Source organism: Candoia aspera, chromosome 3 (assembly GCF_035149785.1).
Source record: "Candoia aspera isolate rCanAsp1 chromosome 3, rCanAsp1.hap2, whole genome shotgun sequence".
Taxonomy (NCBI): domain Eukaryota; kingdom Metazoa; phylum Chordata; class Lepidosauria; order Squamata; family Boidae; genus Candoia; species Candoia aspera.
In genome coordinates, this window is record NC_086155.1 from 59,607,535 (window position 1) to 59,620,170 (window position 12,636).

Here is a 12,636-nt window from a genome sequence, read left to right on the forward strand (position 1 = left end):
CTTCGAGGAGGAGGAGTTGGTGGGCGGGCCGCCGTACGCGGGGCCCATAATACCACAATTAAGCATGGCGGCTGCATACCCGGCGAATGGGAAGCGGTTATTCCTACAGTATCTGCGGAAAGCCTCGCCTTCATTTTTCGCCTCGGCGCCTTGTCGGCATCGTCATTACAAGAAGAAATGGGTGGGTGAGAAGGAGGGAAGCGGGGCGCGACCCATGCACCTGTGTTTGCTGTCTCATCAACGTGCCAGTACGCTAGCAAGAGCACAGCCACATTGCAGCCCTTCGTGGCTACTCGGCACCACCTCGACCTGATTTCTCGCCCCTCCTCGGACTTCCCTGACGCGCTTTCCATCCTTTCTTTCCTCTCTTCATCAGAGCTAACCCTTCACCGGTCGTACTAGACCAGTGTTTCTCAAACGTGGCACTTTAAGATGTGTGGACTTCAACACCCAGAATTCCTCAGCCAGCATGGGTTTGAGAAAGACTGTACTAAATTGAAGGCTAGTCTCAATCTTTCCCCTTCTTAAGGTGTCGGATCATGCCCTCCTGGCGATTTTAAGGGAAACTCCTGCCTTTCCAAATGAAGGGGATGGTCTTAAACAGATTGAAATTATAGTAAGATGATTGAGTAGCCTTGCATCAGATTACACTGCTTATTGTGTTCTATTTGTGTCTAAACAAATGTACATACTTAAGCTTAGTCTCCTGCGTGACTATTTGGAAGTAAGTTCCAAGGAAATTTATTATTGAGTTATCAACTGTTACAGCACTACCCTGTGCCATTTTATTTTGATCTACTGAGGTCTGTGGGGTTTAATTTCAGATTGTAGCCCTTTATCAACAGTCTAAATTTGGATTCTTTTATTGGTGCTCTTTGTTAAAGGAGGTGTGTATCTTGGGGTAGGGGAGAGGATTTCACTGTGTTTTGATTTAGATATGTGGAATATAATGTAATAATTTCAACAATTGTTGAAAATAAAGCATGCTTATTTAACACATAGTTTAATTCAGGAGACTGAATATGATTCTTGAATATAGCCTTTCTTGTTGAAGAAGACAACTTCTAGGATATCTTCTTTCACAGAAAGAGGAGAGTTGAGAATTGGAGAGTTGATAATTTGGGGTTTTTTGGTCCAAACTGAGTAGAACATTTATTTATTTTTAAATTTATACACTGCCCATCTCACTATAAAAGTGACTCAGGGTGGCTTACAAATAAAAAGTGGTGTGGGCCTAGTTTCATGATTCCAGTATTCATTCACATTTTTCAACCATGTGGGGCATTGCCATGCTGAAATATTATGTCTAGTGTATGTGTGTGAGGGAGAACTCACTCAGTAGGGAATCCCAGTTATGAAAACATTGCTTCTTCATTATCAGTGACATCTTTAAAATCTTTTCATTGGATGATCTTTCTACTCTTGTATAGGCAGCCACTGCTCCTCAGACGAATAATACCAGAGTGGCTCTCCAGATCTTTGACATGAACTACGGAGACCAGTTTGGCAACCTCTGGCCCTCAATCCGCATCAGTCTCCTGTCAATGCAGAAATATGGGGCCCTAGTCAACAATTTCTCTGATGCCCAGCAGGTCATCCGGGGTCTGGAAGACCTGAATACAGTAGATTTCATCCAAGAATCTCAAAAAGTAATTGAGGAACTAGATTCTACCAATGAAGAAGATGACTGTGTGCCAACTTCATCCCCGCAAATTCAGACAGAACTTTCAGAGACTCAAGCACAGCATTTTCCTTCTGTCAGTCCTAACATCAAATGTTACACATTCCCCAAAGGAGACATCAGCCGTTTTCATCAAGCCAAGTATGAAGTTGATTTTGATTTTTAGAATGCTTAAAATTTTTTCCAGAAATATCTATATCTATTTTTATATCTCTTTATATCTGTATCAAATTTATATACCACCCATCTCACTAATAAGTGACTCTGGGCTGCTTACAAATAAAAGGTCATAAAAACTATCATAAAAATATACAAAGTTAAAAGTGAGAAGCTAATATCCATTTGCTGTTCTTAAGCTTGCTTTTTTGCTTCAGAAAGTTTTTTTAATTTAGTAAAATAAATAGATTGCAGATCTTTCATCTCAGAAGACAAAAGAACAAAAACATCTTGTGTTTTTTTAATGTATTCGTTCTTGGCTGCACCATCAAAAATGCACAATCCTCAACTTATAGATCATATGTTTATTTTAGCATGTATGTGCCATTTTTCAAGGCCTGACCAAGGCAGTTGACAACATAATCAAAATACAACACTCATTATAGTATAATTGCAGTCTGTAAAATCAAAACTTTGATATACTAAATCTTCTAAAGCATAGGTAGTCTTCACTTAATGACGGTAATTAAGCCCTGAATTTCTGTCACTAAAGCGAGATGGCATTGCTTAGTGATGGCAATCCTGGCAATTCACCTTGCCATCGTTAAGTGAATTTTACCCTCTGTTAGCCTGAGCACCCACCCCCATCCAAGCCATTCCGGGCTTGGTTCCTCCCAGCCCCGAACACTGCCCTCAACTCCCCCTGCCTATTTACCCCCCGCCTATCTCCCCCCCATCTTTGCCCTTTTGGAAGCCCTGCACCCTGCCTTGCACCGTGCAGCGTGAGGTGTCCTGTCCCATCCTGTCCTAGCCATGCAGGTGCGAGGCCGCCAATAGCAAGCTCCAGCCTCCCCAGCCCGCATTCCTTCACCCAACTGCTTCCTCTCCCAGTGCCTGGCACCTAGCGTTTGCCTTTTTAACTCAGCCCCCTCAGGAAAAGCAGAAGCAGCTGCCTGCCTTTGTGAGTCCTTTTTGGACCCCGCTTCTCCAGCAATTATTTCTTCCATGTGGCTCCCTTCAGAATGCTATCTTCTCACCTTATGCTATATTCTCAGAGCCCCAAGGCAGGTTGCAGGGCTTCCAAAAGGGCAGAGATGGGGTGGGGGGAGATGGGGGGGTGGGGGGAGTTGAAACACCGCCACAGTCGTAAATGCGGACAGGCTGCCAAGCACCCAAATTTTGATCATGTGACTGTGGGGGTGCTGCAACAGTCATAATTTTGGACACAGGTCGTAAGGCCATTTTTTTCAGTGCTGTTGTAATTTTGAATGGTCGCTGAACAAATGGTCATTAAGTGAAGACTACCTGTATTGTATTAGCAGTAGTTGAGATGCATATACAGTCTTTAAAACCAAGCCACACTTGTGGCTTTCTGGGCAAAAACAATTCTCCTCTGCCCCAAATAGTATAGACAGTAATCAGATATGATGGAAGCTGACTTGGAGGGCCTTGCATTATGCTTGTTTCTGTATAAAATCAAGCAGAAAAAAAGTTAAATATGAATTACAAAAAGGCAGTTGAAAACCATTTTTCAAGATACGATTGCATAGAAGCTATATATACCTTAAATTCTTTAAATATTGGATTACTGCTAAAAAGGCAAATTACACTGGAAGCTGCCTTACATTCTGGTCCATCTATCAGCAACAGCAGGTCTCCAACATTTACCTGGGACTTTTGTAAATAAAGCATAGCATATGCATTACAAACCTTCAGAAGTAGTAATGTGTATAAGCAGAAATCACTGTAAACAAGGATATTCAACTATTTGGGGTGTTAAGTATGTATCTGCAATCCTTGTATATTTCACCTAATGTATTTCCTTGACTTGTAGGCCAGACATTGTAGGAATTCTTGGTTACTATCTCCTGGATGCTGCCTCAGTTTTACCTGTTTTGGCTCTCAATGTACAGCCTGGAAACATAGTCCTTGACCTTTGTGCAGCACCAGGGGGGAAGATGCTGGCACTTTTACAGACTGGGTGTTGTCGTAAGTAACATGCTTTACCAATGTTGCTTTTCCAAGTTTAGATACTTCATTTGTAGTATAGACAGGTAAGTTGATGAAACTGTTCTTCTGGAGTTTTAGGTGGAATAAATCAGTGTTTTTCAAACTTGGCAACTTTAAGATGCCAGCTGGCTGGGGAATGCTGGCTGGGGAATTCTGAGAGTTTAAGTCCACACACCTTAAAGTTGCAAAGTTTGAAAAATGGTGGAATAAATGGATAAAGTGTCTGCTAATTGATCTGAGGACAATTATTTTTTAAATTTGCTATATTCTTGTAAAAGATGCTTCTCATTCAGAATATAGAGTTGGGAATATCACAACACATTCTGAGTATATTCACTGAAAAGTGATAGCCTCCCGCACAACACAAAGAAAGCTGACTTTCACTTTTATAAATGGAGTGCTACAGCCTTGTTTTCTGCCATTTGTAGGCTCTCATTCCAGTGAAAGATGCTGGAGGAGAAGATGCTCATGTGCCTTCTCTTTGGAGAAGGGCCACAGAGCTCAGGGGTAGAAAACATGCTTTGCATGAGAAAAGTCCCAGGTTTTATCCCTACCACTTTCAGGTAGAGCTGGCAAAGAAACCTGCCTGCAAACACTGCTACCATGCAATGTAGAGAACACGGTAATAGGTAAGTTGTTTTGACTCAATATAAGATACCTTCCTCTATTCCTATACATGTAAAACTTTTTCCTTTTGGTTTTGGCAATTTTCTGAGAGGCAAGCACTATGTTCATGAATTATTTGAAAGCATATCAAGCATCACTCTGTAAGTTTCTTATAGTTCCAGAGTTGAGAAAGCTAGTGAACAACTGCTCCTTGTTCTCTTCCTTCTTTGGTTTCTCATATCAAAATTATAATAAAGGGTACTGTCACATAACACATTGCACCACTTAGGTTTCTGCACATTTATTAAAAAGTTACGTTGTGTCATTCAGACAAGCTTCTTTATGGTAGGGGTGTGGGAAATCTAAGGTACCAAGGCTACATGAAATCCCTTTTCCTCCTACCCAAAACTCCATTTTTTTGCAACTCTAGAGCCAGTTCTGACATAGCTGCTGAAAAATGGTGATGTTCTGAAATTGGAACACTAAAAGTATTTGAATAATAAAAATAAGCCCTTAAATTAATAAAAATAAGGCTTAAAAGTCTACGACACCCACCACCACCACTAGTACTCCTGCCCGCTATGGCTGCTGGCCATGCAAAAATGCTTTTATTTGTGGTGCATTTGTTGATTTGTTTGTTTGCTGAATTTATGTAGCAGCCCATCTCACATACGTGATTCTTGATTGATAGATCCATACACTGTATCATGGCTGTGGTCACACATCATGCAAAGCTGAATCATAAACTGGTATAGCCTGATGTGTGAACTTACTCAAGGTCCAGGGGCAACCTAGAGTCCACTAGGGCTTTCAAGTTTCGCATTCTCAGTCAGAGAATGGCAATCATCTCCTCAGCCAAAGGGGCATAATGTTCAACTAGATTCTTTTTTTATGAGGGTATATCTGGTGACAAGTCAAAGGGCAATTCTTCACTTTCCTCTGAATATGAGACATTGGCTTGATAGACAAGATAGCTACATGTACATGTGAATAACTGAGGAAAGGGTGAAACAGAATGATCTATGATCTACATGACTTACTGACTGCAGGGCACAGATGATCAAGGATAGATGATCAAGGATTTTATTACAGCATTATTAAATGGATATTAATTGTTAATTTCAAGAATAAAGACTCCAAAACATGCTGTACAGGTCTTGGCTGGAAACTTATTGCCACTACAGGGAGAATTCTAGAGATGCAAATGGATACTAGTAAAGGGGCAAGGACTATTCTGTACAAGAAATGAAAAAATATCTAAAAGATCTGTTTGGCAAATGGAATCCCAGATCCTGGTTTGCTAAGATAAGGGTGTCTCAGTTTCCATCTGTTTCTGAATTGTCCTTTGACGTCACCAGATAAACCTTCATAAAGAAAGATACTTGGGAGAGATTGCACATATCACATAGCAAGATAGCCATCGTTTCTTTGTACATTTATATCTGTGTTTGGAAGAGTCTGAGCTATGCTGCCCTTGGTTTAAGCTTCTGTTCTTCTTGAAACAGGTGAGCTGGCAGCCAACGATCTCTCTGTTTCTCGCACTGGCCGGCTACGTAATGTCCTCTGCAGCTATCTTCCCAAAGAGATCCATAATATAGTGCGGGTTACCTCTTGGGATGGAAGAAACTGGTGTAATACAGAAACAGATACTTATGATAAGGTAAGTACCATTGTAACGCTTGCAATTGGAATTGAGACACCCCTATCTCTTAGTAGACCAGGATCTGGGATTCCATTTGCCAAACAGAATCTTTTAGATATTTTTTCATTTCTTGTACAGAATAGTCCTTGCCCCTTTTTACTAGAAACCATCTGCACATTTAGAATTCTCCCTGTAGTGGCAGTAAGTTTCTAGCCAAGACCTGTACAGCATGTTTTTTGGAGTCTTTTTTCTTGAAATTAACAGTTAATATCCATTTAATAATGCTGTAATAAAATCTTTGATCATCTGTCCTTGATTATCTGTGCCCTGCGGTCAGTCACTCATGTCTTGATCACTACTGTGTTGAACTATTGTAAAACATTCAAAAGCTGCAGTTGGTACAAAACGCAGCAGCCAGAGGCCAATCCCACGAGCTCAAAGTAATACCTATTTTAAATTCACTGCATTGGTTACCAGTCAGCTTCTGGGCTGAATTCAAGTACAGTAGACTCTCAGTTAACCGGAACTCAAGCAACCAGCCCTCTCAAGCAACTGGCACAAAAAAAATGAATAAATAATACAGTAGACTCCCAGTTAACTGGCACTCACTCTCAAGCAACCGGCAAAAAAAAATGAATAAATAATACTTTTAAATAAAATTTAATAGTAACTCTCAAGCACCAGAAACTACATTTATCTGGCATCTACCAATCCCCATGGGTGGCAGTTAACTGGGAGTCTGCTGTACTGGCCATTATCTTTAAAGCCCCACATGGCACCACACTGGGTTAGCTCAAGCAGTGCTTTGCCAGAATAGAACCTGCTTGCTTGATCTGGTCATCTAGAGAATGTCTGCTTAGAGTCCCTTCTCCTTGTGAAGTAACGGTATGTGGACAAGACAGTAGGCCTTCTCAGTAGTAGTCCACACTTTATGAAACACTCTCCCCGTGGTGGTATATGCAGTCCCTAGCCTCCTTGCGTCAACAGTATCCTTTCTCAGTGAACCTTTGACCTCAGCTGATTGGGGGTGTCAGTACAGGTTTTTTATGATTGTTGTAGTTTTCATTATTGTGTTTTTTGACGATCTATTGTCTTATTGTATTGATTTATTTATCTTGTTTAGATTTGGGTTTTGCTGTTCAGCAAAACAGGATTGAGACAGGTTCGAAATACTGTCAAATAAATAATGCTTCCAAGTATTGGTTGTCATCCAGTTCATTTATTTACTATTTAATTTGTTTCCCACTTGCTTTGTAAGGAGCTCATACATAATTTCTTTTGTCATTTTATCCCCTTATGTCAAGTAGGTTACACTGAGAAAAAATTATTGTTCCAAAGTTATCCAGAAAACTTCAAGGCAGATTAGAGATTTGAACCTGGGTTTCCCAGTCCTAGTCCAGCACAGTAGCCACTGCACCATGCTGTGACTAGAACTGCAAGAGATGGTTACTAATCCTGCCATATCCTCAAAACACCCTAACAACCTGGCTTTTCGATTTCTAAAACAAAGGAAGAAAAAGAATTAACCAATTTTTTGGTGGTGGTGGAAAAGCAGCTTTAAAACTTTGCTTGGCTTTCCATTGTACAGGGAAATAGAATTAAGAATCAAACCCAAATGTGTATTTAATGTAAGGAAATTATGGAGAATTTTACCAGAGGGAATATTTGTGGTCTGTTCCATTTAGGTACTTGTTGATGCGCCATGCACAAATGATCGACAGTCAGTCTTGGAAGAAGATAACAATATATTTACATATGCAAGGAAAGGGGAACGTCAGATGTTGCCGATGCTCCAGCTGCAATTGCTTATGTGAGTAGTCTTGACTTTCTGTGTTGTCTATCAATGATTCAGGAAAAGAATGTTCCAGATAGCTCCAAAATGTTCTGTTCATCTCTTACCTTGGACCATGCCATTCCAAAGATGGTTCTGCAGTTTCCAGAAGTACATCCTACCAACTGGAAGCAATTTGTGGTGTTCCTGTTCCAAGATACCTCAAACAGCTTACGTTCAGAGGATTTACTTCCAGAAACCAGTGAATTGCCTCCAGAGTTGCATGGAAGAAACAGAAGTCAGAATTAAAATTACTGGAATAAATATAAATAACCCCAGATATGCCGATGATACTACATTGGTGGTTGAAAGTGAGGAAGACTTAAGAAATCTCTTGTTGAAGATGAAAGATGGGAGTAGAAAAGCCAGTCTGATGCTCAGTGTTTAAAAAAACCCAACAACCTAAAATTATGTCAACTGCTAGTGTCAACCTACTGCCAATAGGCAGAGAAGTAGTAATGCACGTTACCTTCCTAGGGTCAAAAATCCACAGAGATCGTCTCTGTAACCATGAGGAAAAAAAAGACATCTGCTAACTTGCGAGAAATACTATGGGAAATCTGGATATATATTAAATATAGAGACACCATACCTCCAGCCATGGTATATGTTGTCAAGGCTATGGTCTTCCCAACTGTAACTTGGCTGTGAAAGTTGAACTATCAGAAATGCAGAAGAAAGAAAAATCAATACTTTTGAATTGTGCTGGAGAAGATTGTTGGGAATACCTTAATTGGCAAGAAGAACCAGTACTAGATAAAGTAAAGCCAGACTACTGATCAGAACAACTAATAATGAAGCTACAACTTAAATATTTTAGACATATAATGTGAAGGCAGGGTCATTGGAGAAGATCCCATGCTTCAAAAAATCATAGGTAGTGGACAATCCTGATGAATTGTTGTCTGTTGGGTGACAAAGAGCTTGAAGTAATGGAATGATCAAACACTAAAATAAGCTATTACCTATTAAGAATCTGCACTTTCAACTACATTAATATTCTTATATTGTTACCCAGGAGTTTTCCACTCCTGAACTAGGAATCCTTGTAAAATTCCATCACATTCAAATTATCCTATTTCATTATGTGATGGGAGGAGCTGAGGGAAAATAATACTGCTGGCAAGAATCCTCACTCTCTTTGGCTGGTGGCCAGATTTGGAGTTTTGAGAAAATGAGGTTGGACTGGCATAAGTACGCAGCGGCCTCCCATTCACAAAGTGGCTGAATGCTGGTGTGCCTAGTAACAAAACAAAAAAGGCAAGTGTGGCAGATAGATTTCCTTGGGAGGTGTCTGGGTCTGCCCATAAGCCTTATATTTGGGGACCCAGTATTTCAGTGACTCAATATTAACAAGGCAGAGGAAGGAGAATTGACTCTGTGTATGTTTGGGCCCCAGAATACAGTCTGGGTTAAGGATTCCATGTGCCCTCTTGCACTGGCATATATGTGTATCATTCTGCTGAATAAGTGGCTCAATGCAGTTTGGAGTCATCCCCCCAAATAATTTCTTTCCTATTCTTTTCCAGAGCTGGAGTCCTTGCTGCTAAGCCAGGAGGAGAGGTGGTATATTCAACATGTTCTTTGTCTGAACTCCAAAACGAGTATGTGGTTGAGAGAGCGGTGGAGTTACTAAACATCCAGTACAGCATCAGTGTGAGAGTGGAGGACTTGAGCCATTTTCGGAAGCTGTTCCAGAACACATTTTCTTTCTATCCAAATTGTAGACTTGGAGAACTTATCCTGCCCCACCTCACAGCTAACTTTGGACCCATGTATTTTTGCAAATTGCATAGAATGAATTAGAATGGAGAAAGAATGGTATAAAAGGAAGAAAAAGATTTCCCACATGTTATTAAACATATTTTTAATAGGTGCAATGGCATTTACAAAAAGCCATGGATACTTTGTTTTATAGGTTACATCTTTGGGCCCTTTACATGTCATTCAGTTCCTGAACTTTGCAAGGAAATACTTCTCTGCATAAGCAGCCCAACAAGATAGGAATTCCATTTACATGCTTCCAATAAGTTGCATTTACATACATCTAAATACATAAATACTTGTGTGCTTGCATCACAATCTTGGGTTATACCATATATGTAGAGAATATCCAGACGGAGAGTATCCAGATGTGTAAGGGCTTCAGCTTTCAGAAATCTTCATATGGTATCCTGTCTGGGAATTTGGGGAGTTGTGACCCCAGTGCCTCTGGAGGTTGCCAGGCTGGGAATGGTTGTATCAGAGACATTTCTGCCATGTGTGTCATCTATCTGGGTAATCAGGTTTTCATTAACTATAGTATGATCTATCTAACATTTAAAATGGCCCTCATAAGTGTTGAACATGATATGAAAAGCATTAAATATTGCAAAGGTGATTGATTGTTTGATTGATTGATTGATTGATTGATTATGTGCCATCAAGTTGGTGTCAGCACATTCTCCAGAAGGTCCCCAACCTGGCCCTCCGGTCTTCCAGTGATGCGCCTATTGTTACTATAATCAAGGCCAAGTACACTGTCCTTTTCTAAATATCCATTCATTAAACTAATTATTGCTTTTCAGGGCTAATCATTTGAATTTGAGATGGGCCTATTTTAGGGCTATCATATTTGGTTACGAGTTTTTTGTATCTCTGTGCTGCCATCTACTGTTTGGTGGGATTTTGCAGCCCAAATAAGGTAGTCATCAATTTCCTTTACTAAAAATCAGACATCAGCAAGCAGAGGCCAACTGGATAATTTTTTAAAAGGATACTGTTTCCAGAGCCTTTCCAACAAATGTCTAGTTCACTGTGGTGTGATTGTGTGGTTTGTGGTTGCCATTACAGTACATGTCTCTTCCATGAAGCAGATACAATGTTTCATATCTGAGAATGTAAGATAAATAATAAGCATCTGTGCTGACACGGTTATTGTTAATCAGGATGTCTTGGCTTCTTGTATAGTGAGTCTAGCATCTTATGGAAGATGCTTTGCTGAAAAATCCTAGATTAGCTTCTGAATAACAATATCTAACAAGACATGTATTTTGTATATTCCAAGGGAATATAAAAAGCTGCTTTCTTTTGCCCTGGTTTATGCACCATAAAGAGTGATTAAAGGAAATCATGACTTAGCAAAATGTATAAATCAGGTCACAGTTTGCTATCTATGGTCAGCACTGAGAACTCTTCAAGGTTTCAGATAATTTTTCCAGCTGTACCTGGATATATTGAGGATTGAACATGAAAGCTCTCTATCACTAAGATGCAGTCTTTTTAAAACCATTTTGTTAAAGTTTTAGCATCTGTTAAAGCACTTTATTGATTATTTTATGTATACTGATTCAAAAGTACGACCCATTGGATTCAGGAAGATTAACTGGAAGGGATACTAGTTTAACTTACAGAAGCTGATCATGGTTTATTTAGGAGTTTTGCTTCTTGATGAATAAATCCTCATACAGCTCCTTGAAGGTGCCCTGCTGTATTGCTAATTACTAGGGCTGTGCAGGTCTTCAGATTCAAAAGTAGAAACGTGCTACTGAGCATGTGGGGGTCAAATATAGCATTTGTCTGCCACTTCCTAAACATTTTTTTTAAAAAAACTGGGATTGCATGATAGCTGTCAGCCACGTGTGCCTGGGAAAATATCTTTTTGGCTTAAGGAGATGAATACTGGTGCTACATTCACATCCCCCAATGCTCCCAAAAATACCTTTATGCCTTTGAATCAGAAGACCTGCACAGCCCTATTGTTTATACATTGTATGTACTCCTTTCCAACTGCTTTCTTGCCCATATAACTATTTGCTGAATCACAGTCTCCACACGGGTGCCTTGAGAGTCCCATGCACATGTTGTGAAGAGTCAATCCTTTTCTAAGGGCTCATTGAACTTTTCTGAAAGCCTGTCTGCTCTGTGCTGTGCAGCTTAAATTCTGTGGTTAAATACAAATGTCATGCTTTTTCTCTTTCTGGCTCTGTAGCTATATTTGTCAGCTTAGGAAACTGATCAGGCCACTGCAAGAAAGACGACTTTCTCATAACTGAACTGAAAGAACTTCAGAAATGGCTGCTTGATCCACCATCCGATGTTAAGCGCAATGTACCCTAGAGCTGTTTGACCATAAAATTGCTGCCAAATTTCTTACAAGAATCAAATAGCCCATAATAAAGTTGCCACCAGACTGATAATTCCATATTAGGTGGCAATATCTTGACAAAAATCACTGATCTTGAAAAGCTAATTAGAGTGACTTGGATGGGAGACCACTAGGAAAGCCCAAAGCTTTAGGCTTAACGCTGGGAAGTTAAAAAAATATCCTTGAAAAAGGTAGTGGTAAAACAATTGGTATTATTGCAAAAACAAAACAAAACCCTACACAGATATCTCCAAAGTGACCAGCAGTCAAACGTGTCTGAAATAATACTTGCATCGGTACTGAGCAAGGGGTTAAGATTTAATGGCCTAAATGGTCCCTTCCAGACCTATAATTGTATATGGAATTCTAAAAAGGTAAAATTAAGAATGCAAAATAAGATGCTTTTCCTTTTTTTTAATGTGATTAATATATTCACTCATTTATTATGCTAAATGCTTCAACAAGGACAAGTACTGATACAAGAATATTAAAAGTAGGCACTGGGCTGAAAATTAGTGATTGCTTATGTGCCATCAAGTCATTCTCCACTCCTAGTGACCACATAAATAGATTTTATCCATGAC

General features: G+C 39.8%; 1 protein-coding gene across 1 annotated transcript; it reads left to right on the forward strand.

Moving 5' to 3' along the window:
- The first annotated feature begins 14 nt into the window (after positions 1 to 14).
- Positions 15 to 10,306, forward strand: NSUN4 (NOP2/Sun RNA methyltransferase 4). The gene is made up of 6 exons (XM_063297876.1): positions 15 to 181; positions 1,431 to 1,822; positions 3,672 to 3,826; positions 5,959 to 6,113; positions 7,781 to 7,905; positions 9,456 to 10,306. The coding sequence occupies exons 1-6, from the start codon at positions 65 to 67 to the stop codon at positions 9,730 to 9,732; spliced, it is 1,221 nt and encodes a 406-aa protein (XP_063153946.1). The 5' UTR covers positions 15 to 64; the 3' UTR covers positions 9,733 to 10,306.
- The last annotated feature ends 2,330 nt before the right edge of the window (positions 10,307 to 12,636 follow it).